The sequence below is a fragment of the Sebastes fasciatus genome, chromosome 2, assembly GCF_043250625.1.
Source record: "Sebastes fasciatus isolate fSebFas1 chromosome 2, fSebFas1.pri, whole genome shotgun sequence".
NCBI lineage: Eukaryota > Metazoa > Chordata > Actinopteri > Perciformes > Sebastidae > Sebastes > Sebastes fasciatus.
This window is the reverse complement of record NC_133796.1, coordinates 7,750,527-7,774,680: the sequence shown is the minus strand read 5'-3', so window position 1 is coordinate 7,774,680 and position 24,154 is coordinate 7,750,527. Positions and strand designations below refer to the sequence as shown.

Here is a 24,154-nt window from a genome sequence, read left to right as displayed (position 1 = left end):
AAAACAGTCCGTGTTTGTCATGCAGGACAAATTGACACGGAGATGTTTATTAAGTTTATTTTGAAAGCTTTCTTTTTATACACATCTACATATTTACAAAAAAAAAGTCAAATTCAACAAGCATCCAAGAGAAACAATCTGAACTTCAAATTTCGGAACCAAACTCGCACACCCACAACAAAACGTATGCGTCACGCTTTCACATTATGCCAAAAATCTAACACACACAATTATACCTACGCACACTACCATGCACAAAATGCACCCTAAGTTGCAACCACACGCGGCCCAAGACGTCTCACTAACATTAGTGTTAACAGCACAAAGCATACGAGGCATATCACACTAATGTGCAACATTGTTTTAACACACATCCACGTTGAACAAACACCCACACACAAATTCACTCCACCACAGTAAAAAATAAAGACACTCTGGATCCTTCTGGAAATAACACCGACTCCTTCACCATCTGTGTAGTAGAGATGGGGATGGATTTGACCCTAAAAAGATGTTTACTGATATATGTAATTTTCTGAACCATTAGTGGTTGACAAGCTTTGTGACTGACATTTACATCTGCACATATAATTTTTATTTTTTTTAACTTTTGTTAACTTAAGAACAAGATGTTTTCAGTCATTTTTTTCTAACCTTGGTCAAATCTGATGCGTGCTACACAATCGCTACACTGTAAAATGGGATTTCTTGAAGTATGTTTTTTCAGGTTTCTATTATGTGCCGCTATGAGCAGCTGTTTTGGTTCACTCTCACCTACACAGAGGTCTATGGTGTTATTTGAGGAGAGGGGGCGTTGGGAAGATCCAATGACAGGTTTGGGTTAAGGGATGGATCAATCGGAATGGTATTTGTCTCCATCATCATCGTCCTCGTTTTCATCTTCACCACGGCGGCTCAGCGCTTGCAGCACTTCCGTCTGATAGGTACCCCAGCTCCTCCGGCTGTACGAGTGCTCCTCCTCAAAGTAACCTGCGTAACGTGCACGGGACAGAAGTCGGCCATTGAATGACAGGAGGGGAAAGAGTGTGTCTAGACCTGTCTTGACAGGTTGTTCACAGAGCGCTCCCGTCTACAGTTCATGCTCCACTTGGATCACATTTTGGGAAAAATAGAAAAACAATGTGCATGATTCTGAATAGTTAGAATTAAATATAGCCCCTTGCCCCCAGTGACTTATCGTCGTCAGACCGATAGCTGATGGGTTCAGAGATTGGTCTTTAATTAACCTGCACTATCTGACACAAATATGCGATGTCAGATTGTTTTAACCCAAGTCAATATTCGTCAAAAAAAAAAAGTATATTAAAACGTTATCAAAGATTATGACACTACTGCAAAACTAAGTAGCCAATTAGTTAACAATTATAGAAATAATTCATAATTGCCATTCCAAACAAAGAGAAAATGGCAAAAATAAATAAAGTATTTGCCCCACTGATCAACAGAAAAATACTTCAATTAAGTAAAATCAAACATCTGCCAATTGAACAAAATTAAATAATTGAAATGTATTTTTGAATATGATCTCATGACATTGTATGCGAATGAAAAAGATTCCCTTTTTGTCAAGCTCACCACAAGAAAATAAGAAATGCCAGACATTCATTCCCCTTCAGGCATTTTCAGTAGGTCTCATTCAAGACAGGAGTAGCAACTATTTCCTCTATACAAATAGTTTTTTTAAAAAGGGAAATGAGGGCTTAAGTAATATTGGGTTAAATAAAGAGCTCATGTACACATTACTTACCACCATAGCGCTCCTCTCTGTCACTGTCTGCATCACTATCCTCATCGGGGTAGTCATTCCTCCAGTTGCCTTCCTCGTTTTCATCATCCTCATCTTCGTACACCTCCTCTTCATGAACCACAAGGTCAGGCACCTGGGATAAACAAAAACAACCCATTATCTGAAAGCTGGTTTTAGATTTTGTTTGTAATATTAATAATAAAAGACAAAGCCAGCTTCATGGTTTAAGCCATAAACCTAAATTAACACTTTCAGACAATCACTTTGTACCACTGTACTGAATACTTTAAAATAAGATACATTTTCAAAAAGTTCATTGCTGGGAATGTTTTGGCCAAAATATAATAAGAATAATAAGAATGCAAGAAAAGTCACCCACAGTTTTGAATGCTACTTTCTATAGACTTGGTCTCATCTGCCACATCAGAACAGCAACATGTGGAGAAACAAGTCACTGCTTTCAGTTAATTATGCAAATATAAGCTAAATAGCAGGGGCAAAATGTACAGGTAGGTAAAGTCATTTAGTCAAGACCAGCTGCATGTGAGACATTTCAGTCAGTGAGCACATAACGGTTGTGAAGCTTTCCCCGTGTCTACTTCACCCATGTCTTCATTCACTCACTCCGGTTTCAGCACTCATTCATCCGCCGTTCCATCCATCCACACACACCAGTTCTCCCTCATCGGCGTAGGCCCTGACAGACAGGATGTCCTGGATCCAGCCTGGTGCGACCGTTTCCTGGTAGTACAGGTCGTAGACGTAGTCGGCCTCTTGCTCCCGGTGCTCTTCCCCCAGTCTCTCTCCGGTTATGCTCAGGCACTCCCGCAGCATCTTGGTGCTGTTACACAGGATCACTTCTGGGTCTGAGGACAGCGTCTTTACAAAAATAGAGCGAGAGAATAAATCACCATGGAGGCTATCAGGCTCAGCAATGTTTACTAACGCTTTAAATTACAATAACAGCATAACAAAGGCAGTAAACACACTATACAACAAGAAGCTAAACAACTGGATGAAATGTATGTAACTTGTGACAAAAGCACAGTTATTCAATATTTACTATTGATCCTATTGAAAGCCTTTGGTTACACAAGTAAAACATGTTGTTCATTACATATGGGGCTCTCCCCAGTATTTTTGACTATGATGAACTAGGGCTTAGGGAAATAAGCATGGTTTTATGAATGACAGGTTAAAGGGGACCAATTATGCTTTTGTGTTTTTTTCCCCGTCCTTTAGTGTGTTATACAGTTCTTAGTGCATGTAAAAGGTCTGCAAAGCTACAAATCCCAAAGTCCACTCCAAAGAGAGTTACTCTCCCCCACAGAAACAGCTGCTCCTGAACTGCCTGAAACGCCTCGCTTGAAGTCCTGCATTTTCTTCCGTAACGTGGTGACGTCACCAAGTAACACATCTGCATGATACCTGCCTATCGGCTAGTTTGGCACGCCCTCAAACAAAGCTAGTTGGAGCGGAGTCTGAAGAGTTTGGTTTGGATGACCAATCCCAACAGTGGGCTAGCTGACCAATCAGAGCAGACCGGGCTTGAAAAGAGGTGCAACAGCACAGCTGGTATGGGAAAAGTTAAGTGTTTTTTCGAACATTAAACAATGTAAACATACATGTTCTAGTAGAAACCCAAAATGCAAGTATGCCCCCGAATATGAGCATAATAAGTCTTCTTTAATACTCGAGAGTTGGGGGCCCCCGTTAGCAAAGTGATTGAAAATACAGTTAACGCTCACTACAAATTTGCAGTGTTTTTTTCGACAGTGTGAAGAAAGCTGCTGCACCAAATTTAGAATAGAGCACCTCCTCCCCTGCCAGGCATGTTGGTAAGCAGCTCTGATCCCCAACGAAATATGACAAGTCACTCACTCGGCGGTAGAACTGGGTTGTCCCACAACCGATGCCAACACAGATACTTTGATCTTGGTACTCCCGTTCTTCACGGTACTTTTCCAAAAAACACTTTCCTTTGTCCGGATGGGAATTGTATTGTTAGAATTATATTATTACACTTATCAATACTGCTCATCTGTTCCGTTTGATAGAAAAAATTCAGAACAAAATAAACAAACGTCAAATGATGTACTGCTCAGCAGGTTACTACTGGTACAGGAAGAGGGGCTGGTGAGTCTCAGCCTCAAAGTCTGCACAAATCTGTCAATTTTAAAGACTCGTGACTGAACAAGCACTGTTGAGTCGGTTAGCTTTCGTTTTTAGTTTGTTCATAGCAATTTGATATTAGCCCAACAAATTCTGTATGTCTATGGAAAACATACTGGCTATGGACGAAGATGTGGCTGGAAGCTGACTGTGGGTAAGTTGTCACATTTCTCTAAATTTATGTTAGGCTTGTTTTACAGGTTTTTGATTAAATCATTATACTATCTCCCATAATGGCGTTATACAAGCATTATTGTCAACTCAAGTAAAATGTAACCACACTTTAAATTGTTATATTCTCTCTGCCATGTAAAATGTATTTACCCTGTTGACTGTTTTTGAAAGGTAAGAGTGAAGCAGGCACTTTTTTACCCTCTAAAATTGTGGATAGCTATTAAGTAGACTATTTTTAAATATCTATTTTAATAAGCAGTATAGTAATTGATATCATTACAAACAAAATCCTAATAATACTCATCTCTAACAAGCTACAATAACGCTCAAATCACCTTATCAGAAGATTTATCCTGGTCCTCTACATCCTCATGTAGGAGATCAACCACCTGGATCGCACCGAAACTCAAACATTTATCCTGCTCTTTCTCAGTTTCCTCCACGCCCTCAGAAGCTTCTGTCTGGGGGGTTTGCTGCTCAGCTGGGCTCGACAGACCTGTACGGTGGCTGGAGAGTATTCTGTAGCGTTCCTCCCTCCGGGTGCTCCACTTTGTGCTCCGTAGGTCCCCGATTATCCGTTGTGAGCTGGAGGCAGAGGGGCGCAGCGCATGGGCCATGCGAGGCCGAGCCAACGCCTGTCGCACCTGTGTCTGGACAGGAGCATCCTGGTGAGGAGATGACAATGTGAGAATTTACAGGAATTGTACAGGGAAATGCAAATACATTTGGCTTTACTTCCTGGCACATAGAAGTTGAAGGAAATTAAGCAGGCACCAACATTATCCTTTAAAAGATGTAGACTTTTTTTAAATTGTATTCATTTACATATACAAAAAAGGAACATGTTGATATTACATAAACAACAACAAAATGCAATGAAGTGCAAAAACCCTCAGAGGGGCTTGACCCTCCAGTTCATACCGTAATTAATTTTAAAAAGAGAATCAATTATTTAAAAGGATGGTTAAGAGAGAGGGAAGAAAAAAAGATAAGCTTACACACACTGGCAAACTTCCATATATGTAAACAGACAAAGTTGTGAAATAGGATTAAGATTCACACTATTATATCAATAAAAACTCATTAGTAATCAATTTACAGAGATAATCCACAAGGAAACCATCTCACCACCCAAACTTTACTTTCAAATCCTCACTACATCAAAACACTCAAAATGTCAGTGAGGAGAAAAAACACATTAACCTGGTAGCAAGCATATGACCATTTAAATAAAAGGCAGTCAAATTCACCTGTAATAACATTATACCGACAAACTGTAGACCTCACTAGTAGAGGTCAATTTTCAATAAGATTTAGGGGAACCAAATTATGGAGTAGCTTTTCACATCTATCAATAAACTTCATCTGTGAAATGTTTCAAAAGTCGCTTAAAGGGTCATTTAATTGCTGTCTTGTTATTGCTTTTCCCCATGTTGTCCATGTATCTGTTTTTATGTTTTTTCCCACTCATAATGTTGTTTGAATAAGTCTTTATAGATATTTAAATCAATATCCTCCTCACAAACACTAACCTACACTCCCACGCAATATATATATATATTTTCCTAATTGTTTTTTATCACTATTATGTAGTCATATTATTTATTTATATTAATCTTGTCTCTGGGTGGAGGCTTCAGATAAGCCTAGTAGTTTTTTTTTGCCTCTTCCTGCACTGTATATTATTCATAATATATTATATATATGATTATTATATTATTCATTTATTTTGTTGTTATGTTGTATAGTCTTAAATTGTGCAAAACATATAAACAAATAAACAAACCTCGTAACGTTAATAATATATATACCAGAATAGCTTTACATTAACAGCTAAGCTAAATAATTAGCTTGCGTGATGGATGAGACTTTTGTGTATTCAAATACATTTTAATGTTAAAGCTTTAATTTTGGATGAAGTCATAGAAATTTCGAGGCCTACAAATACGTCACAAACACGTCACAACATCAACAAAATGGGCTAATGATAGCTAACACAGGATACTGGTAGTTAGCACAGGCTAATGATAGCTAACAGGCTAATGATAGCTAACAGGCTAACGCAATTTGGGGCTAATGTTGGCTAACAGCGTTGAGTATTATGCAATGCCTATTGAAGGAGGTTGGGACACGCGTCATTATACAAAGGAGGTATTGCACATGCGCAGTAGGATCTGGCCTTGCACTCGTCGAAATTGAGTTACACTGCGCATGCGTACAAGACCCATGTCCTAACCTCCTTTAATAGGCCTCGGTATTATGCTAACAACAACTAGCACAGAAGACTGCGTTGTTTTTAGAAACCACTATTGTTTCTAGTAACGTTAGCTGGTTAAATCCAGTCACACTCAACATGTACTGAATCTATATGTTTGTTTCAACACGATATATAACGTTGTATTTGCCGCTTCCACCGTGGCTGCTGCGTAGAAGCGGGCCTCTCCTCTCTCACCTGTGTCGCTACGGTCGCCACGAGTTTGAACACAGAGTTTTCCACCTCAGCTTCTTCGTTTGGCTCCGGTACCGGTTCTCCTGACGTCTCCGGTCGGATACGTTTACACGCCAGCAACAAAGCGTCTGCCGGGTCGGTGCCCCTTTTCCTCTTGACTCGCAGGATGGTCGTATTCGGATCCATGTTTGTTTGTTCCTCTCTTGTCTGAGTTTGCTGCTTCGTTTGTCTGGCTGACTGGTGGAGGAGGGAGGAGGGAGGAGAGAAGCTGGGAGTGCGCCGCCTTTATGTTCACTACGTTGAAGTGAGCAACCAGTTAAACAGCTCTGCTTGATTTTAGATGCTCGTCTATTCGTGGTGTTACGGTTACGGGTGCCTGGAGCGGCCAAAAAAGGCAAAATAAGACCTGTAGTTCAACAAGAATTTGATATACCAAGTCAAAAACAACATTATATTATACATTATATGAAATTCAATTATAACAAAGTTTTAAGGTATTCTACAGTAGTGTGTCTTTTATTTTAAAAAAGGAGCTCAAAAGTTAAAATAAAATAATAATATTATGTCCTGTCATCATATGTCAGCTGGAATTTCTAATTGATTCCTGTTAAGGATGACACTGACTATAACCATAACACATTTAATGTGATTTTACTGAACAGTTTTTGAGAAAATTAAAGGGAAAATCAGCTCAAATTACATTACTGTGTATGACATGCAATTAATCAGAATCAGATATACTTTATTGATCCATGGGGGAAAATTGGGGAACAAAAACAAAATCCTTTTTCCATTTTCAATGGATTCCTGTTCTGGATGACGGTGACTATGTCCATGTCAAATGTTCTATTTTAATTCTGTGAAAGCAACACTAAACGTATATATTTTTCTGTACCATGAATGCAGCTTCTGGGTATTCAACAATAATTTGATATACCCAGTCAAAAACAACATTATATTATACATTATATGAAATTCAATTATAACAAAGTTTTAAGGTATTCTACAGTAGTGTGTCTTTTATTTTAAAAAAGGAGCTCAAAAGTTAAAATAAAATAAAATAATAATATTATGTCCTGTCATCATATGTCAGCTGAAATTTCTAATTGATTCCTGTTGAGGATGACACTGACTTTTTCTGTACCATGAATGCAGCTTGTGGGTATTCAACAATAATTTGATATACCAAGTAAAAAATACATTATATTATACATTATTATAATTTTTTTATTATTTAAAAAAGGGAGCTCCAAAGTGAAAATAAAATCAAATAATCATATTATGTCCTGTCATCATATGTCAGCTGAAATTTCTAATTGATTCCTGTTGAGGATGACACTGACTATAACCATAACACATTTAATGTGATTTTACTGAACAGTTTTTGAGAAAATTAAAGGGAAAATCAGCTCAAATTACATTACTGTGTATGACATGCATCATTTATTCATTTTTTAACTGTAATTAATCAGAATCAGATATACTTTATTGATCCTTGGGGGAAAATTGGGGAACAAAAACAAAATCCTTTTTCCATTTTCATTGGATTCCTGTTCTGGATGACGGTGACTATGTCCATGTCGAATGTTCTATTCTAATTCTGTGAAAGCAACACTAAACATATATTTTTTTCTGTATCATGAATGCAGCTTCTGGGTATTCAACAATAATTTGATATACCAAGTCAAAAACAACATTATACTATACATTATATGAAATTCAATTATAACAAAGTTTTAAGGTATTCTACAGTAGTGTGTCTTTTATTTTAAAAAAGGAGCTCAAAAGTTAAAATAAAATAAAATAATAATATTATGTCCTGTCATCATATGTCAGCTGAAATTTCTAATTGATTCCTGTTGAGGATGACACTGACTTTTTCTGTACCATGAATGCAGCTTGTGGGTATTCAACAATAATTTGATATACCAGGTAAAAAATACATTATATTATACATTATTATAATTTTTTTATTATTTAAAAAAGGGAGCTCCAAAGTGAAAATAAAATCAAATAATCATATTATGTCCTGTCATCATATGTCAGCTGAAATTTCTAATTGATTCCTGTTGAGGATGACACTGACTATAACCATAACACATTTAATGTGATTTTACTGAACAGTTTTTGAGAAAATTAAAGGGAAAATCAGCTCAAATTACATTACTGTGTATGACATGCATCATTTATTCGTTTTTTAACTGTAATTAATCAGAATCAGATATACTTTATTGATCCCTGGGGGGAAATTGGGGAACAAAAACAAAATCCTTAATAGGTTATAAGAAATTTCCTATGTATACCTATCCTAGGAAAAAAGTTTGTCTTGGACATGGCTGTTCAGGATGATGGTGTCTATGTCCATGTCAAATGTTCTATTCTAATTCTATGAAAGCAACACTAAACACGTTGTTTCTCTGTACCATGAATGCAGCTTGTAGGTAAGAAAAAAAGAAACATGCAGAGGTTGATGTGATGAAATGCAATACAACAGCCCTGTAATAAAAGTTCTGTTTTTGTTGACACGTTAGTTGCTTGTGTGTTGACTTAATTATGTTTTTTAAATTTAAATTGAATTTAATTATGAATTTCAGTGTTTAAGGAAAATTCCTGTCTGTGTGTGACGATCCGTCTTATCTGTGTAATTTGCATGTTGTAACATTTCAAAATGTATTTATTTTTTCAGCACTTTATTTAATAAAACATTACTATTCGAAATGTCAATGTCAGGCTATTTTATTTATTTTTTACGTGGATTTTGTAAAAGGAAGATGGCTCATAAAGTAACATGACAGTTTTTAGCAGAGCAAATACATGAAATGTAATCACATGACATCAATGCTAATGAGAATACTTGGAAAAAAAATAAAACATAACATCTAAGAAATAATTTAGGTAACAGGACTAAACATTGAGATTGACATTCACAGTCATACAATATGATTAAAAATACAGAGTGAGAGAACCTGTTTTTGGTCTTCCCATGGCCTTCAGGAGACTCAAATGATGCTGTTGATCATGTGATTTGTCTAATGTGACAAATTTTTAGAGGGGAACAAGACTGAGTGAAAATGTGGGGACACGACTAAAATGTGCATTTTAGCTAATACAAGAATTAGCATAAAACAGGTTTTTGAATACTTGACATCTTAGTGGATTTTTGTCATTTTTAACACCATTTTCTCATAAGACACTGTCGTATCTTTCCTGCGACAGTGCTGTTGAAGTGATGAGGAAGGATGCTCCGCGGACACTGTTCTTTTTGGTATAATAGAGTTTATTACAAACAAGCAACAAATGTCATAACGGACGCCTAGAGCGTCCGGAGGTCTCAAGTCAAATCTGAAAGTCCTGCACTTCGGGGCTCTCGTGCCTCCTTATATCGGGTTCATGTCATGCAACATCTGAGCTGAGCGTATGACCATATATGGCTCCGTTATCCTACATGTTTATCTTTCAGCCCCTGGTCTTAGTATGACCATGTGTGTCTCCACGTATGCTTCTTACACATGTGTTTACAATTAGGGGCCTCGCTGTCTTGTGCAAGACCTGAAAATATACCACAACACTTTAACTTATCAGCATTTAACGCAAACATTTTCAGTTGTAGCAACAAACCAAGCTGAACCTCAGACTTCAGTCTCCACGATATAGCTTAAAACTTTGAGCTTGTTAGATGAGTAACATGATCCTCTGATTAGAATTTAAAAATATATATATTAAAAAAAAAATCAGCTGACAGATCTAGTAAGTTTGATGAATATAACATAGATCAAAAATAAATATACTTTTCCCCCTAAAGGTATCTCTTGAATCTGATGGTTTTAGTGAAAGTGCAAGCCAAACAGGTTTAACTGTTGCCCAACCCTAAGCCAGAATGACCTTTGACCTTGTCTTGTTGGAGATTCAAAGGAAACTGATAACAGCTTTGGTGAACTTTCACATGGGAATTTGCACCATTGACCCAGTGGGCAACTCCGGCGTCTGAAAAGTGAAGCCGATGCAGAAATGCTTTAAACTTCTGATTTTATAGTCTGATTGTATAGAAGTCTATGAGAAAATGACCCTACTTCTCACTTGATTTATTACCTCAGTAAACATTGTAAACATGAGTTTATGATCTCAATCGCTAGATTCAAGTCTTCTTCAATACAGCATGATGTTCATTTAGTAAATTATGGTCCCATTTAGAGTCACATAGACCATAAAGCAGGGGATGCATAAGGGCGTGGCTACCTTGTGATTGACAGGTCGCTACATCGGCGTTGTCCAGTCTGGGAGTTGTCCATGTTTTCATCTTACAACTTTAACCCTTTTACAGTGTGTTTTTAGTTCATGGAAGTTAATTATAATCTTTTTGGTCGCCCAAAAATGTCTTATTCAGCGTTCGGTTGTGCTTAGCGCCACCCTCTCGTGTCACTTCTGGTTGCAAATAGCCAAGATAGAGACAGCCAAAAGCCAAGATGGCGACAGCCAAAATGCCAAACTCGAGGGTTCAAAACTGTAGTCCACAAACAATGGTTGATGTCACGGTGACTACATCCACTTCTTACATACAGTATATGCATTGGCCATAGCAATGCTAACCTTTCAGGAAACAGAGAGCCAGGGAGTACAACAAGACACTACATACTGTCATACTAGACAAAGATGAGCTTGTTTCCATCCATACTGTGTCCTTTTTGTTAGTGAAATGTTGTGTTTTTAGACCTCAGGGCCACAGCATGGTTTCTGTGAGGGTGTTTCTCAAATGTAACGAACATCTGTTCAGCCTTAAAATAAAATTAGGAGCGACCAACATCTCCAGGCAACACTTGGTCAGGTTTCACTGTGTAGGCGCTGCTTTAACATAACTTATCATGACTTATAATACTCACTTTTGCAGAAAAGACAGTGAGAGATTTTTTTGTATTCAGTGATTCACCGAAGATACTATTAGTCTGTCCATATCTGATAATACTGTAACCATAAGAATCATAATTGTAGCAACAATAAATAATTAGAAGGGGTTACTGCTCACAATGCATGTTAAATGTAAAGAAGTTTGCAAGACATGAGCTGATGAAGTTATTGTTAGTTATCATTTAACTGGATATGACTGGAATACAAAGGCCAGTATCACCTAATATAGACAATGGATAATATATTGTAGCTGTGAATATCAGTTATTGAAACTGGTAGTCATCACTTTCTGAGAGGAAGGGTCTCTGGAGGAGTTATTGTCAGATCTGGAGGAGTTATTGTCCGATCGAGACTTGCAGCTCAAAGCCACGGACCACAGGAACATACATACTCCTACAGTAAGAAGAAAGAAAAGAAAGGTTGTGAATTCTTCCAGCAAATCATACATACAAGCACAGTTGATACTGTATATGAGGATCATGCAGATACTGACCCTGGAAGGAGTTTAGTATGGTGAATATGTAGATTCCAGAGAGGGAGAAGTAGGTGGTGCTCATTAACGCCCAAGGTATGCCCAGCACACAGCTGAGGCCCAGTACCGTGGCACAGTCCTTCCATAACTTCATCCATTTCTCTTTGTCCATTTTCTTCCAGCCACCGCTGCTTTCAATGCCTACAGTTCCTGCCCTGAGCCCCCAGAGCTTAAACACCACCAGCCCCAGCATGCAGGAATTACACAGTATCACCAGGCTTGGGATTGCCACGGTGGTGGCATAGCTGATGAAAAGCCTCTGTGGGAACTGGCTTCTCATCCAGCATCTGCAGGTTATTAAAAGGTCATCTATTTAGATCAAGTTACCTTTGAGTTCCAAATAAAGAAATCAATGAAATCACAGTGTATATTTATGTGAAGAATTCAAACCTCCCGTGTGGTTGAATATTTTAAAATCATAACAATGAATCTTGGTTTCTTACATCTGCGCTGTTGAATTGTAGTTGTCGGCATCCCTCAGATCCAGACTGTATTTGCCATACACACCTGTATTCCCACAAATCAATACAATGAAAGTTGGAATACCTGCAGAAAGACAAGACAGATACAGAAGTTACTTCAACAAGCCCCGACTACGGTTTAATATGCCTGCGTGAGCACAGACAGAACACTATTATATTCTCGTTTTTTAATATTATTTTATTACATTCAAAGGACAAAATAACATTTATAAATAATAATATACGTATAATAATAATAATAATAATAATAATAAAAAATACATTTACAATTAGTTCTTATCACGCTGATGTATGTTCAAGTGTTAATTTTTCTGATGAGTTTGGTTTTAATTAGTTTTTTGATGCTATAAAAAGTCTATCCAAAAAGCAAAGTTCGTAGGAGTAAGTAGTGACCAAAAGCAGAGCTGAAAGGAGAGTGAATATTGGTTTTACATTCATCAGGTGGACAGAAATATGACAATGTATGTTGCTAATGCTAATATTGTTCTGAATCAGCTGGATGTGTAAATTAGCAACTGTTTGCTGTCAGTTTTGCCATATCAACTTAAAAGGTAAAAATATGTCAGTTTACAGCTTGTTTCTGCTGCTCCCAAGTGGCCAAAAGATATATTGGTACAGGTTTAAAGCCCTTAACATTTCAGTAAATTGAATTACCACAAACCAAGTGACACACAACGGTTAGAGGTCTGGGGCCATGGTGCCTGCATCACCCAGATAGTAATCCTGACTTCATCATGATATCTTGGTTGCGTGCTACAACATCCATCCATCCATCTTCAACCGCTTATCCGGGATCGGGTCGCGGGGGCAACAGCTCCAGCAGGGGACCCCAAACTTCCCTTTCCCGGGCCACATTAACCAGCTCTGACTGGGGGATCCCGAGGCGTTCCCAGGCCAGAGTAGAGATATAATCTCTCCACCTAGTCCTGGGTCTTCCCCGTGGTCTCCTCCCAGCTGGTCGTGCCTGGAACACCTCCCAAGGGAGGCGCCCAGGAGGCATCCGTGCTAGATGCCCGAATCACCTCAACTGGCTCCTTTCGACGCAAAGGAGCAAGGACTCTACTCCGAGTCCCTCACGGATGACTGAGCTTCTTACCCTATCTCTAAGGGAGACGCCAGCCACCCTCCTGAGGAAACCCATTTCGGCCGCTTGCACCCGCGACCTCGTTCTTTCGGTCATGACCCAACCCTCATGACCATAGGTGAGAGTAGGAACGAAGATTGAACGGTAGATCGAGAGCTTTGCCTTCCGGCTCAGCTCTCTTTTCGTCACAACGGTGCGGTAAAGCGAATGCAATACCGCCCCTGCTGCTCCGATTCTCCGACCAATCTCACGTTCCATCGTCCCCTCACTCGCGAACAAGACCCCGAGATACTTAAACTCCTTCACTTGGGGTAAGGACTCATTCTCTACCCGGAGTAGGCAAACCACCGGTTTCCTGCTGAGAACCATGGCCTCAGATTTAGAGGTGCTGATTCTCATCCCGACTGCGTCACACTCGGCTGCGAACCGATCCAGTGAGTGCTGGAGGTCGCAGACCGATGATGCCAACAGGACCACATCATCTGCAAAAAGCAGCGATGAGATCCTCAGCACACCGATCTGCAAACCCTCCTCCACCCGACTACGCCTCGATATCCTGTCCATGAATATCACGAACAGGATTGGTGACAAAGCGCAGCCCTGGCGGAGGCCAACCCCCACCGGAAACGAGTCAGACTTATTGCCGAGGATCCGAACACAGCTCTCGCTTTGGGCGTACAGGGATTGGATGGCCCTGAGAAGTGCCCCCCTCACCCCATACTCCCGCAGCACCCCCCACAGTATCTCCCGGGGGACCCGGTCATATGCCTTCTCCAAGTCCACAAAACACATGTAGACTGGATGGGCATACTCCCAGGCCCCCTCCAGGATCCTTGCGAGAGTGAAAAGCTGGTCCGTTGTTCCACGGCCAGGACGGAATCCGCATTGTTCCTCTTCGATCTGAGGTTCGACTATCGGCCGAACCCTCCTTTCCAGCACCTTGGAGTAGACTTTACCAGGGAGGCTGAGCAGTGTGATACCCCTGTAATTGGCACACACTCTCTGGTCCCCCTTTTTGAAAAGGGGAACCACCACCCCGGTCTGCCACTCCTTAGGCACTGTCACCGACTTCCACGCGGTGTTGAAGAGACGTGTCATCCAAGACAGCCCCTCCCCACCCAGAGCCTTCAGCATTTCTGGGCGGATCTCATCAACCCCCGGGGCTTTGCCACTGTGGAGTTGTTTGACTACCTCAGTGACTTCCACCAGGGTAATTGATGATGGTCCCCCATCAGCTTCCAGCTCTGCCTCTACCATAGAGGGCGTATTGGTCGGATTCAGAAGTTCCTCAAAGTGCTCCTTCCACCGCCCGATTACCTCCTCAGTTGAGGTCAACAGTGTCCCATCCTTACTGTACACAGCTTGGATGGTTCCCCGTTTCCCCCTCCTAAGGTGCCGGATGGTTTTCCAGAAGCACTTTGGTGCCGACCGAAAGTCCTTCTCCATGGCTGCTCCGAACTCCTCCCACACCCGCTGCTTTGCCTCCGTCACGGCAGTGGCTGCTGCTCTTCGGGCCCGTCGGTACCCTGCAACTGCCTCCGGAGACCTCCGAGATAACATATCCCGGAAGGCCTCCTTCTTCAGTCGGACGGCTTCCCTGACCACCGGTGTCCACCACGGTGTTCGAGGGTTGCCGCCCCTTGAGGCACCTAAGACCTTAAAACCACAGCTCACCGCCGCAGCTTCAGCAATGGAAGCTTTGAACATCGTCCACTCGGGTTCAATGCCCCCAACCTCCACAGGGATGCCAGAAAAGCTCCGCCGGAGGTGTGAGTTGAAGATCTCTCGGACAGGGGCCTCCTCCAGACGTTCCCAGTTCACCCTCACTACGCGTTTGGGCTTACCAGGTCTGTCCAGAGTCTTCCCCCACCCTCTGACCCAACTCACCACCAGATGGCGATCAGTTGACAGCTCCGCCCCTCTCTTCACCCGAGTGTCCAAAACATGCGGCCTCAGATCAGATGATACGATTACAAAATCGATCATCGACCTTCGGCCTAGGGTGCTCTGGTACCACGTACACTTATGAGCATCCTTATGTTCAAACATGGTGTTCGTTATGGACAATCCATGACTAGCACAGAAGTCCAACAACAAACGACCACTCGGGTGCTACAACATGAGATACAAATACTGTAACCTCAAAACATTGCTCTACTGCACCGGTAGTGGTGAAAAAAAAACCTCAAATGGGTACGTGTATCTTGTTGAAATTGCTCTAAAATAAAAATGTGCATATAACAATGTGAAAACATGAATATGGGACTAATACTGACCAAACAATTTATTATAAGCATTTACATTAAAAAAAAATAATTGAAGGCTTTTTTGTAATTGAAAAAAAATCTTTCATAAATAGTCCTTTTCCATATGAGCTGTTCACACAGGGTATTTTGATTAAACCGTATATAGGAAGAGAGCAAACTCCTAAACCTCAAACATCTGACAGATCTCAACCTGACTCCACTCACCCCATCCCACCAGGCTGAGTTTGAGTAGGTATCTCCTGACGTAGATGTTGAAGACTCGGACTAGCAGAAGGTAGAGGTGGAATCCCTCCAGAGCCGTCCAGCTGAAGGTGGCCAGCAGGGACCAGTGTAAAAAGAGACCCAGACCACGGCAAACCCAGTCCTCCTCATCCTCATTCAGCTGCCACACCCAGAAGCTGCACAGCAGGAAGCTGAGGTGGAGGCAGAGCAGCGCTGCTGTTAGTTGCAAATGCACACCGATGGCCTTTTCTGGACGCCGCCGTCTGAAAGGGAAACAGTGGACAGTATATTGTGATCATTTTTGTATTGCCTATTTAGCAGATGCTGTATTTCTGACCTGAATTCTACAGGTATATTCACCTCAACACAGTCCTATGAGCACAGTGGACTCCCATTTATCCCACCCAAACAGTTTTGATGTGACCTTTATGTGCACATTCTTGTTCACTTTGTGCAGGCTGACTCGCTACTGGGCCACACTGACCTTAGACTTTGTCCTGATTCTGCTTTCTTTACCATATTACTACAGTCTAAAGGTAGTGGTATGCTCAAGACAAACTAGTTTGTGTGACATGTAGAGATGCAGACATTTATAGTGTTTGCAGTTGTTTTTTTGTAGACAAAAAGTGACAGAAATAGTTGTGCAAACTGAATAAAGAGATGTTGAAGGAGAGGCATAATTGTCAGATCGGATCAGGTCGGTTTCGGAAAGTTACAGAAATTGTCGGATGCATATCTCCTAGTTCTTACGTGAGAAAGGTGTCGGGGGGAGGATGGGTTTCTAATGCTGTTCAACCATCCCACAAGTACTTTTAGATCTCTGGAACTTCAGCATCACATCAGAAACCACTGGTGAGGTGGTGTTTGACTTCTAATCACGACAGTCTGTCAATTGTGGTTTGCCTGTTTTGAACCTGCATCCTGGCAGCACGTTAGCTCAACCACAGAGCTTGTTTGAGCCAGAATGTTTCAAGACAAACACCTGCGGCCTATAGCACCTATCTTTGCCAACGTCATAACAAAACTGACCCACTTCCAATAATAACACAGCGACAGTAACAACCACATGTTGCTTCAGTTCCTTGAAACACTCACTGTAGACATATATAGATGATCAAGCTGATGACTGTGAAGAAGACTGAGAGTGCTGACCCAATGTAGGTGATATAGCTGAGGTTCACAGCATCACTTTTATCCACTGACAGTACGGGGTTCTGGAACAGAAACACAATAAAAGTAAAATTAAAATGTAGTTTAAGTTCAGAAGTCTGATCAGTAGTAAAGGGTAACTTCTGTACTTTTCAACCTGGACTACTATTTTCCATGTTTTTGTGTCTAAGTGACTAACAGGGAACAACATTTTTTTAAATTGGTCCAGTATTGAGGGAGAACGCTGCAGCCTGCCACTCGCGTTTCCACCGTTGTCTTCCGGCAATACGTCACCTCGCCAGATTTCAGAACGAGACTTCTCCTTGAGCGAGACTCTTTCCATGATGTCAGACACTTCTAATAACAATCTGTCATGGCAAAAACAAGCACTTTGAGTGGACGTAAATGGGGGTGCCAGCTTGCCCCAATAGGATTACATTGCAGCCTGTGAGCAGCAGCTGTTTACAGCGTTCTCCCTCAATATTGGACCAATTTCAGAAATTGTTGTCCCTATTAGTCAGTCAGACAGAAAATCATGGGAACATAGGGTTGACAAATACCTTTAAGTACCACTCTATGCCTCTATAAAGTCTGTTTCCATTCATCTTTTTAATGCATATTTTCAATCTGTGCATAAAAATAATGGAGTGGTGCTGTGAAGTGTTCCAAATTAAAAAAAAGGGTGAAATATTGCAACAACAAAAAAAGTTTTTTAAATTGGCTGAGGTAGCAGGGATTAATTTGCATTTTGCATTGCATAATTTGCTTTTGCTGATTTTCTGGAAATTTGGTAAAAATGTGTGCTATATTTGGATGGAAACCTGACTGACAATTTTGTACCCAAGTGTAAAACAATGTACCTTCAAATAATGATAGCATATAACAGTTCAGCTAAGGAAATCTGTGTGGTAACTCAGGCTTAATTGGCAGTTTGCTTGCTGACATTTGTGGCTCACATTAGAGCATTTAAACACACTATTTATTTTGGTTCTTACACTTTCACTCTTGTGTTTTGTGTTTTGAAAACATCCTCTAAAGGCAAATGAATTTGCACATAAGGCAGCATGTGGCTGATGAAAGAGAATGATATCCTGTATTTACCACAAGCACAGCAAAGAAGCTCAAGTGGTTACAGCTGCAGATAAATTCAGTCCCAGTGTTAGTTGTACCACATCCGTCTGTGCTCCAATTACCTAAAAACACACAAATATAATGTATGAATCTGAGTTCATCTTTTTATTTAAGAGCAAAAAGACTGCAGGCTGCCATGTGTAGCCTACCTGTTCCATCATTTAACTTTGACTCCTGCCAAAACACACAAGCTCCATTTCCCACCTGAAACATTGAAAAGTGTGTTCAAAATAAGATGAAAGCAGATTGATACGTTCTCCAACTGTAATGCTCTCCCATGCTGGTTGTCTTATTCTACCTGATTGTCGTGTTTGAAGATTAATTTGATGGGTTGTAAGAGGTTTGTGATTGCGACATTATGGCTCCCTGCCTTCACTGCCAGGACTAACTCCCCTAGGATAGTGCCTGGCATGTGGACAGACTGGTCTGGTATGATCAATCTCCTGCGTCCTGATCCCCGCGGGGGACTCAGCTGAAATGACAGATAGAGGTGGCAGAAGAGACACATGACATTACAGAATACTGGGCTGTGGCTAATTACAGGTAAATCAGCTTCCTCAATCAACTTCTCCTCCATTTTCATAGCACGCAATGGCTGACTGTGAGTGCAGAGTTCATGGAAATCAATGCAAATCAGCGGGAACGGAAAGCGCTACCTTGCGTAATTATACACAGGGAGCTAACTTAAAGCTGCAGTTGGTAACTTTTGGCAAATATGATAAAATGTTATTTTTATAAACCTGTCACTCTCCTGAGAGTAGTACATGAGACATAATCTGTGAAAAAAATCAGGTTCCTCTGCCTCTTCTTAGTGCTCCTAATGGCATTTACAAGATTTCACAGACCAGAGGAAAACAACCAATCAGAGCCAAGGAGTCTCTAAGGCAGCTGTCAATCATCCGCGAACTCCCGTCAAACTAGGCAGCGCTGATCAAATATGAATCAATATTCTGTTACTGTAATGCCTATTTATCACCTCAAATGTTTTCAGCAACATCTTGTAGTGTTCTGTTTAGCTGTAAAATGGGAAAGTTTATGACCCGGCAGCCATGTTGAAAACAGTCGAGCCAAAACCAAACACCGCCCACCGGCTGGAGCAAACTCTCTCATTTTACAGCTAACAGTACAACAACGGGACACTAAAATATGGTCCTGAAAACATTTGAGGCGAGAAATAGGCATTGCAGTAACAGAATATTGATTCATATTTGATCAACGCTGCCTAGTTTGACCGTTTGATCGGAGTTCGTGAGTTTCGCGAGCCGTGATTGACAGCTGCCTTAGAGACTCCTCGGCTCTGATTGGTTGTTTTCCTCCGGTCTGTGAAATCTTGCAAATACCATTAGGAGCACAGGAGGAGGCAGAGGAACATGACATTTTGTTCAGATTATCTGTCTCATGCACTACTGTCAGGACATAGTGACCGTTTCAAAAAATAACTTTATTTTATCATATTTGCTCAAAGTTACCAACTTAAGCTTTAAAGGAATAGTTCACCCAAAAACAAAATAAATTGTATATTTCCTCCCTAGGCTCTCTATGGTCCCGGAAAAATGTTTCTGTCGAATGGCGAGTGGAGCACCCCAAAAATGAAAGCATATCAGCGCAAACAGACTTTGACGTAAGTCTTGCTAAACAAAACGTTTTCTGATTATCCTGTCATGCCGGAATTTGTTGTGGGTGCATATGCACGTACAACAAATTCATTCATGGGAAACGTTTTGTTTAGCAATTGTTTTGAAAAAATAGCTGTGTTTGGATTTCCATGAGTCCACAAATGGATACAAGACGCTTCGATAATACAGTTTGTTGTACGTTTTATAACCTGTTTTGCTGTCTTTTTTTCAACCATGTCTCCCTGCAAAAATATATTCCCATAATCCAAATTGCATTCTCAATTATGTTTCGAGGGAAACACATTTTTTCCCAGATTACGGTCGCACTTTTAAACAGTTTTAAACACATATTTAATATTGTAATTTGAAACAAAACAAAACAAAAAACAACAAAACTACTTCATTGGGTTTAGGCAACAAAACTACTTGGTTAGGTTTAGTAAAAAAACATAATGGTTTGGCTTAAAATGACTACGACAAAACAAAACAAAAAAACATAACAAACTACTTTGGTTTAGTAAAAACCATCATTATTAAAATAAGTGAACATTGACTTTTGGTTTCCTATGCGACATGAACAGCAGTCTCCTTGGTGAAAGTCCGGTGTGACAAATACACCCACCCCGACCTCCTTACTACGCGGACTTACAAACGTATCTATGATATGTCAAAAACAAACGCAATCTGTGACAAAATATGTTTTTCCTCGGAATGTAATTCACGATGCAGTTTTGTTGTATGGGAACGTCAATTTTAGGGAGACCAGACTGCTTTTTTCGTTCAGATTCTTTCAAAGTATGTTTGCACTGATAGGCTTTAATTTTTTGGGTGCTCCGCTCTACTTAACACCATTCAACATGAAAACTTTTTTCTGGGACCAAGGTAGGCCTAGGGAGGTGAGTGCTATATACAATTTGTATTGTTCTCCTCCTTATCCATCCTCCTGATTTCCCAAAGCTCAAAAATGACCCACCTAAAGAGGTCCCCTGTGGCTCAAAGTTTGTACCCTCAGAGCTACTGACCTTGAAGAAAGAGCTGTTGATCACAGTGGCCACCAGCTGCACCTCCCCCTCAGACACAGATCCTCTGCTCCTCTGGAGAGCTGAGGCTGGGATGTGAACGCTGTGCTCATGAGTGGGACTCGCTTCAACCTAAAAACCATAAAGTAAAATTATGCAAATTATTTATTTGTTTATGGAAATTAACTTGTTTTTATACATGAGCCAAAGAAAGACAACACAGTGGAAACTAAAACTCAGAACCCAACTATGTATGTGTGTAATGAAGACGAACTAAAGCTATTTTTCTCCTGTTGTGTTCAGTTGTTAGTGCATTTCATACAAAACTACAGATTGTTTGAGAACCAGATGAGACAAGAGCTGGGAAAAAAATACGAATAAATATGACCTCACCTCTTCAGACGTGTTCACCCTCCAATGAATGAAGTTTAGTATTGGTTGACGGCCTATTACTCTACAGCTTCCAATTTTTTCCTCGTAACATCTACCAACACATATTTCACATATATAAGCATTTCAGCAATCCAAACAGTCACATCAACGTTAGTATTGATTTTAGGTGAACAAACAACACAGCTAAGTTGTCTTTAGGTAATACGCAATAGCACTGCCGAGTGAAAACCGTTGACATTATTTTAATGATTATTGGACACAGCAGTGTTGTAGTCAAGACCACCTAAACCAAGATCAAGTCATGACTTTGAGTAGTTGAGACCAAGTCAAGACCAGACCAGACCCTAGTCTTACACTGCATGACACACTTATGATTAAATGTGGAACATGCACCATAGGCGCTCCTCAAATTGATCTGAAAGATCCACATTCCCATAAAAATACCCACAGAAAACAAATGAAGAGCCCCTCCATTCTCCTCTTTTATATCCTTATATACAGTGTGTATGTATACTGTAAGTGTAACATGAGAAATGTCTTGATCAAATAATCAAAAGGCATCGCTGAGGTGAATTTTATGTGTGGGAATTTTCCTTTGTTTTCTGTGAGCAGTCACAGTAATGATGTTAACACATAAATCCGATGCACACACAGTTTAGTGATATCTCCAGAGTTGTGGTCTTGAAATAAAATCCAGATTCCTCTTTTTTTGAAACGGAGACAAGGCCGAGTAAAAATGTTGTCAATTCTGAGACGAGACCAAGGCCTTCAAAAAGTGGTCTTGAGACCGACCTCGTTTGATCTCGAGTACTACAACACTGGTACGCAGTCCTTTATGGATTGAGAAATGTGTACAGCTCTCAGGCTGTTGAAGACATTTCAAAACTCTGACCTGAATAGATAAATGCACAGTCATGTAGTTCCTGAAAAACTGACAAACAACAACAACATGGTAAGATCCAATATTTGATTGTTGTTGTTGTTTATGTGCTTATTTTGTTTCAAGGTCTCACAGTGGTCCTGTTCAGACCTGGTATTAACATCCGTCCTGGGTAATCGGATAACAAGTGGCCAGCTCTAAGTACGGGTGTGAAAGCACTCAAGATGCATTGAGATCCGATCTTTCAGACCACATTCGGAGTTGGTCTGAGCCACGTATGGCCAAATTATTTTAGCAGTGTGTACGCGAATGTGTCCTCGGCCACATTACTACTCAACTGATGTCCCGCTGGGATCCGCGGAGTCTCACTGCACGTCTCGTGTGAATAGACAGGCAGACGCGAACCTCGCGGCATGGAAATGGCTTCTGTATACTACAACTGTGTTTTATTAAAATGTATTACACAGATTTGTTGAATACTCTATTCTGATTGGTCAATCACAGCGTTCTACTGTCTGTTATTTTTTTTTATAGCAGACCGTTGCTATGTATATCCGACCGTTGCTATGGGCGCAGTCCTGATCTCGGACACTGGCCGACCATTTTTGTGTCAAATGATTGATTTCTTAAGGAAGTAGCCGTGTAATAAGCGCTGCGCTCCGCTCCGCGTCGGGGTGCGGCATTGTCCTGTCGGGGTTTCTTTCACAACAAAGACTGGCTCGATGTACATTATCTGCTGTATTAGCCATGTGCTTATTTACGTACGTGTTTAATACGTGTTTATTTGCATATAGAGCAGGGAAGTGAGATCAGATCCCAAGTGGTCACTGGAGACACATGTGGAGACGCATTCTAATGCTAGGTGTGAACTGACGTACTTAAAGCTGTCCACTTGTGATCGGATCACTCAGGACGCATGTTAATGCCAGGTCTGAACAGGGCCAATGATGTCAGAGCTATCCCAGCATTCCTTAGACAGCAGGGAACAACCATACTTATTTCTAGAAAGATGAAAAATCTGTCAGAATGTATGAGTTACCTGGTCCAGGAGACAAGGTGTTGACACTCGCTGAAGACTAGTGCACAGTCTGTCAGAGAGACAGAGAGACAAAGTGAAAGAGTCAAAGACAGTACAATATATGGATATAAGACTGACAGAATAAAATAAAACTTGTGACATAGGGGTCAACTTTGATCACCACTTACTCAGGGAAACTGTGGGTTTTAGTGTTGCCCAACTGGTTGGGTAAAAGTCCCTTACGATGGGTAGCAGAGGGCTTGAGGTGTCTCTATTCACTCGGTTCCCTCCACGACTTTAATATTTAACATAACAGTTAAAATGGCATTCACCTCATAAGCATACAATCACATAAAAACACAATAAATATGTGAAAAACTCACCACCAGCTTGGGTCGTAGGAAACCATACAAGTGTGACGAGAAAAAGAGTAATCCACATCGCGTCTCGCTGTTCCTCAAACACACATATGTTGTGACTGCTTCCATGCACGGCATGAGGTTTGCTCTATGAGCAGGGAGTTTCACATCTACATATATCACATGGTGGTGGCGGAGCGGGGGTGGACCAGAAGTGATTCATGAGTATTTTACTGACCCAACTGTTTTACATATAAGCTGTCGATGTTCATTCGATGAGGATCTCTCATTGATCTGCTCATGAGAGAATAAAATGTCACATTGTTGTCTGAATTATCACTGAGAGAAGGAAAATAAAATCTCCACCATTTACAATGTGACTGATAGTTTATAGAAAGAAATTATATCAATATTTTACTATGACTTAATCTCAAAGATTAGAGAAAAGAGGAAGTATCCAAATGTTACAGTTTTCCTTATAAAGGAGAACACAAGAAAAAAAAAAAGAAATAGTCAAGTCGTAATCGTCAACATGTC

General features: G+C 40.5%; 2 protein-coding genes across 3 annotated transcripts; both read right to left on the bottom strand.

The window, feature by feature from the left end:
• Window positions 1-41: 41 nt before the first annotated feature.
• Window positions 42-6,932, bottom strand: slc7a6os (solute carrier family 7 member 6 opposite strand). Its single transcript, XM_074660565.1, has 5 exons — window positions 6,567-6,932; window positions 4,450-4,779; window positions 2,441-2,647; window positions 1,769-1,901; window positions 42-990 (listed from the first exon to the last, which is right to left on the bottom strand). The coding sequence occupies exons 1-5, from the start codon at window positions 6,747-6,749 to the stop codon at window positions 854-856; spliced, it is 990 nt and encodes a 329-aa protein (XP_074516666.1). The 5' UTR covers window positions 6,750-6,932; the 3' UTR covers window positions 42-853.
• A 2,273-nt stretch (window positions 6,933-9,205) lies between these two features.
• Window positions 9,206-23,762, bottom strand: adgrg3 (adhesion G protein-coupled receptor G3). Of its 2 annotated transcripts, XR_012597244.1 has the most exons (14): window positions 23,642-23,762; window positions 23,447-23,553; window positions 23,280-23,328; window positions 21,361-21,451; window positions 20,971-21,099; window positions 18,631-18,804; window positions 18,482-18,536; window positions 18,303-18,394; window positions 17,148-17,266; window positions 16,035-16,315; window positions 12,441-12,543; window positions 11,959-12,284; window positions 10,133-11,858; window positions 9,206-9,756 (listed from the first exon to the last, which is right to left on the bottom strand). XR_012597244.1 is itself a non-coding variant. In XM_074660506.1 (13 exons), the coding sequence occupies exons 1-13, from the start codon at window positions 23,665-23,667 to the stop codon at window positions 11,725-11,727; spliced, it is 1,686 nt and encodes a 561-aa protein (XP_074516607.1). In that variant the 5' UTR covers window positions 23,668-23,762; the 3' UTR covers window positions 9,206-11,724. The 2 variants fall into 2 exon arrangements, 1 of the variants encoding a protein (XP_074516607.1); XM_074660506.1 differs by having other exon boundaries at window positions 9,206-11,858.
• Between the last annotated feature and the right edge of the window lie 392 nt (window positions 23,763-24,154).

What these genes read in the sequence shown, in the direction of transcription:
- adgrg3 (XM_074660506.1), bottom strand. Translation starts at nt 23,667, where the DNA reads ATGGTTTCCTACGACCCAAGCTGGTG. An exon ending in GGGTGAACACGTCTGAAGAG is followed by an intron (nt 21,100 to 21,360) that starts GTGAGGTCATAT and finishes TATGGTTTTTAG; the next exon opens with GTTGAAGCGAGTCCCACTCA. An exon ending in ATCATCTATATATGTCTACA is followed by an intron (nt 16,316 to 17,147) that starts GTGAGTGTTTCA and finishes TTTCCCTTTCAG; the next exon opens with ACGGCGGCGTCCAGAAAAGG.
- slc7a6os (XM_074660565.1), bottom strand. Translation starts at nt 6,749, where the DNA reads ATGGATCCGAATACGACCATCCTGCGAGTCAAGAGGAAAAGGGGCACC. An exon ending in TGGCGACCGTAGCGACACAG is followed by an intron (nt 4,780 to 6,566) that starts GTGAGAGAGGAG and finishes TCTCCTCACCAG; the next exon opens with GATGCTCCTGTCCAGACACA. An exon ending in CAGAGAGGAGCGCTATGGTG is followed by an intron (nt 991 to 1,768) that starts GTAAGTAATGTG and finishes CACGTTACGCAG; the next exon opens with GTTACTTTGAGGAGGAGCAC.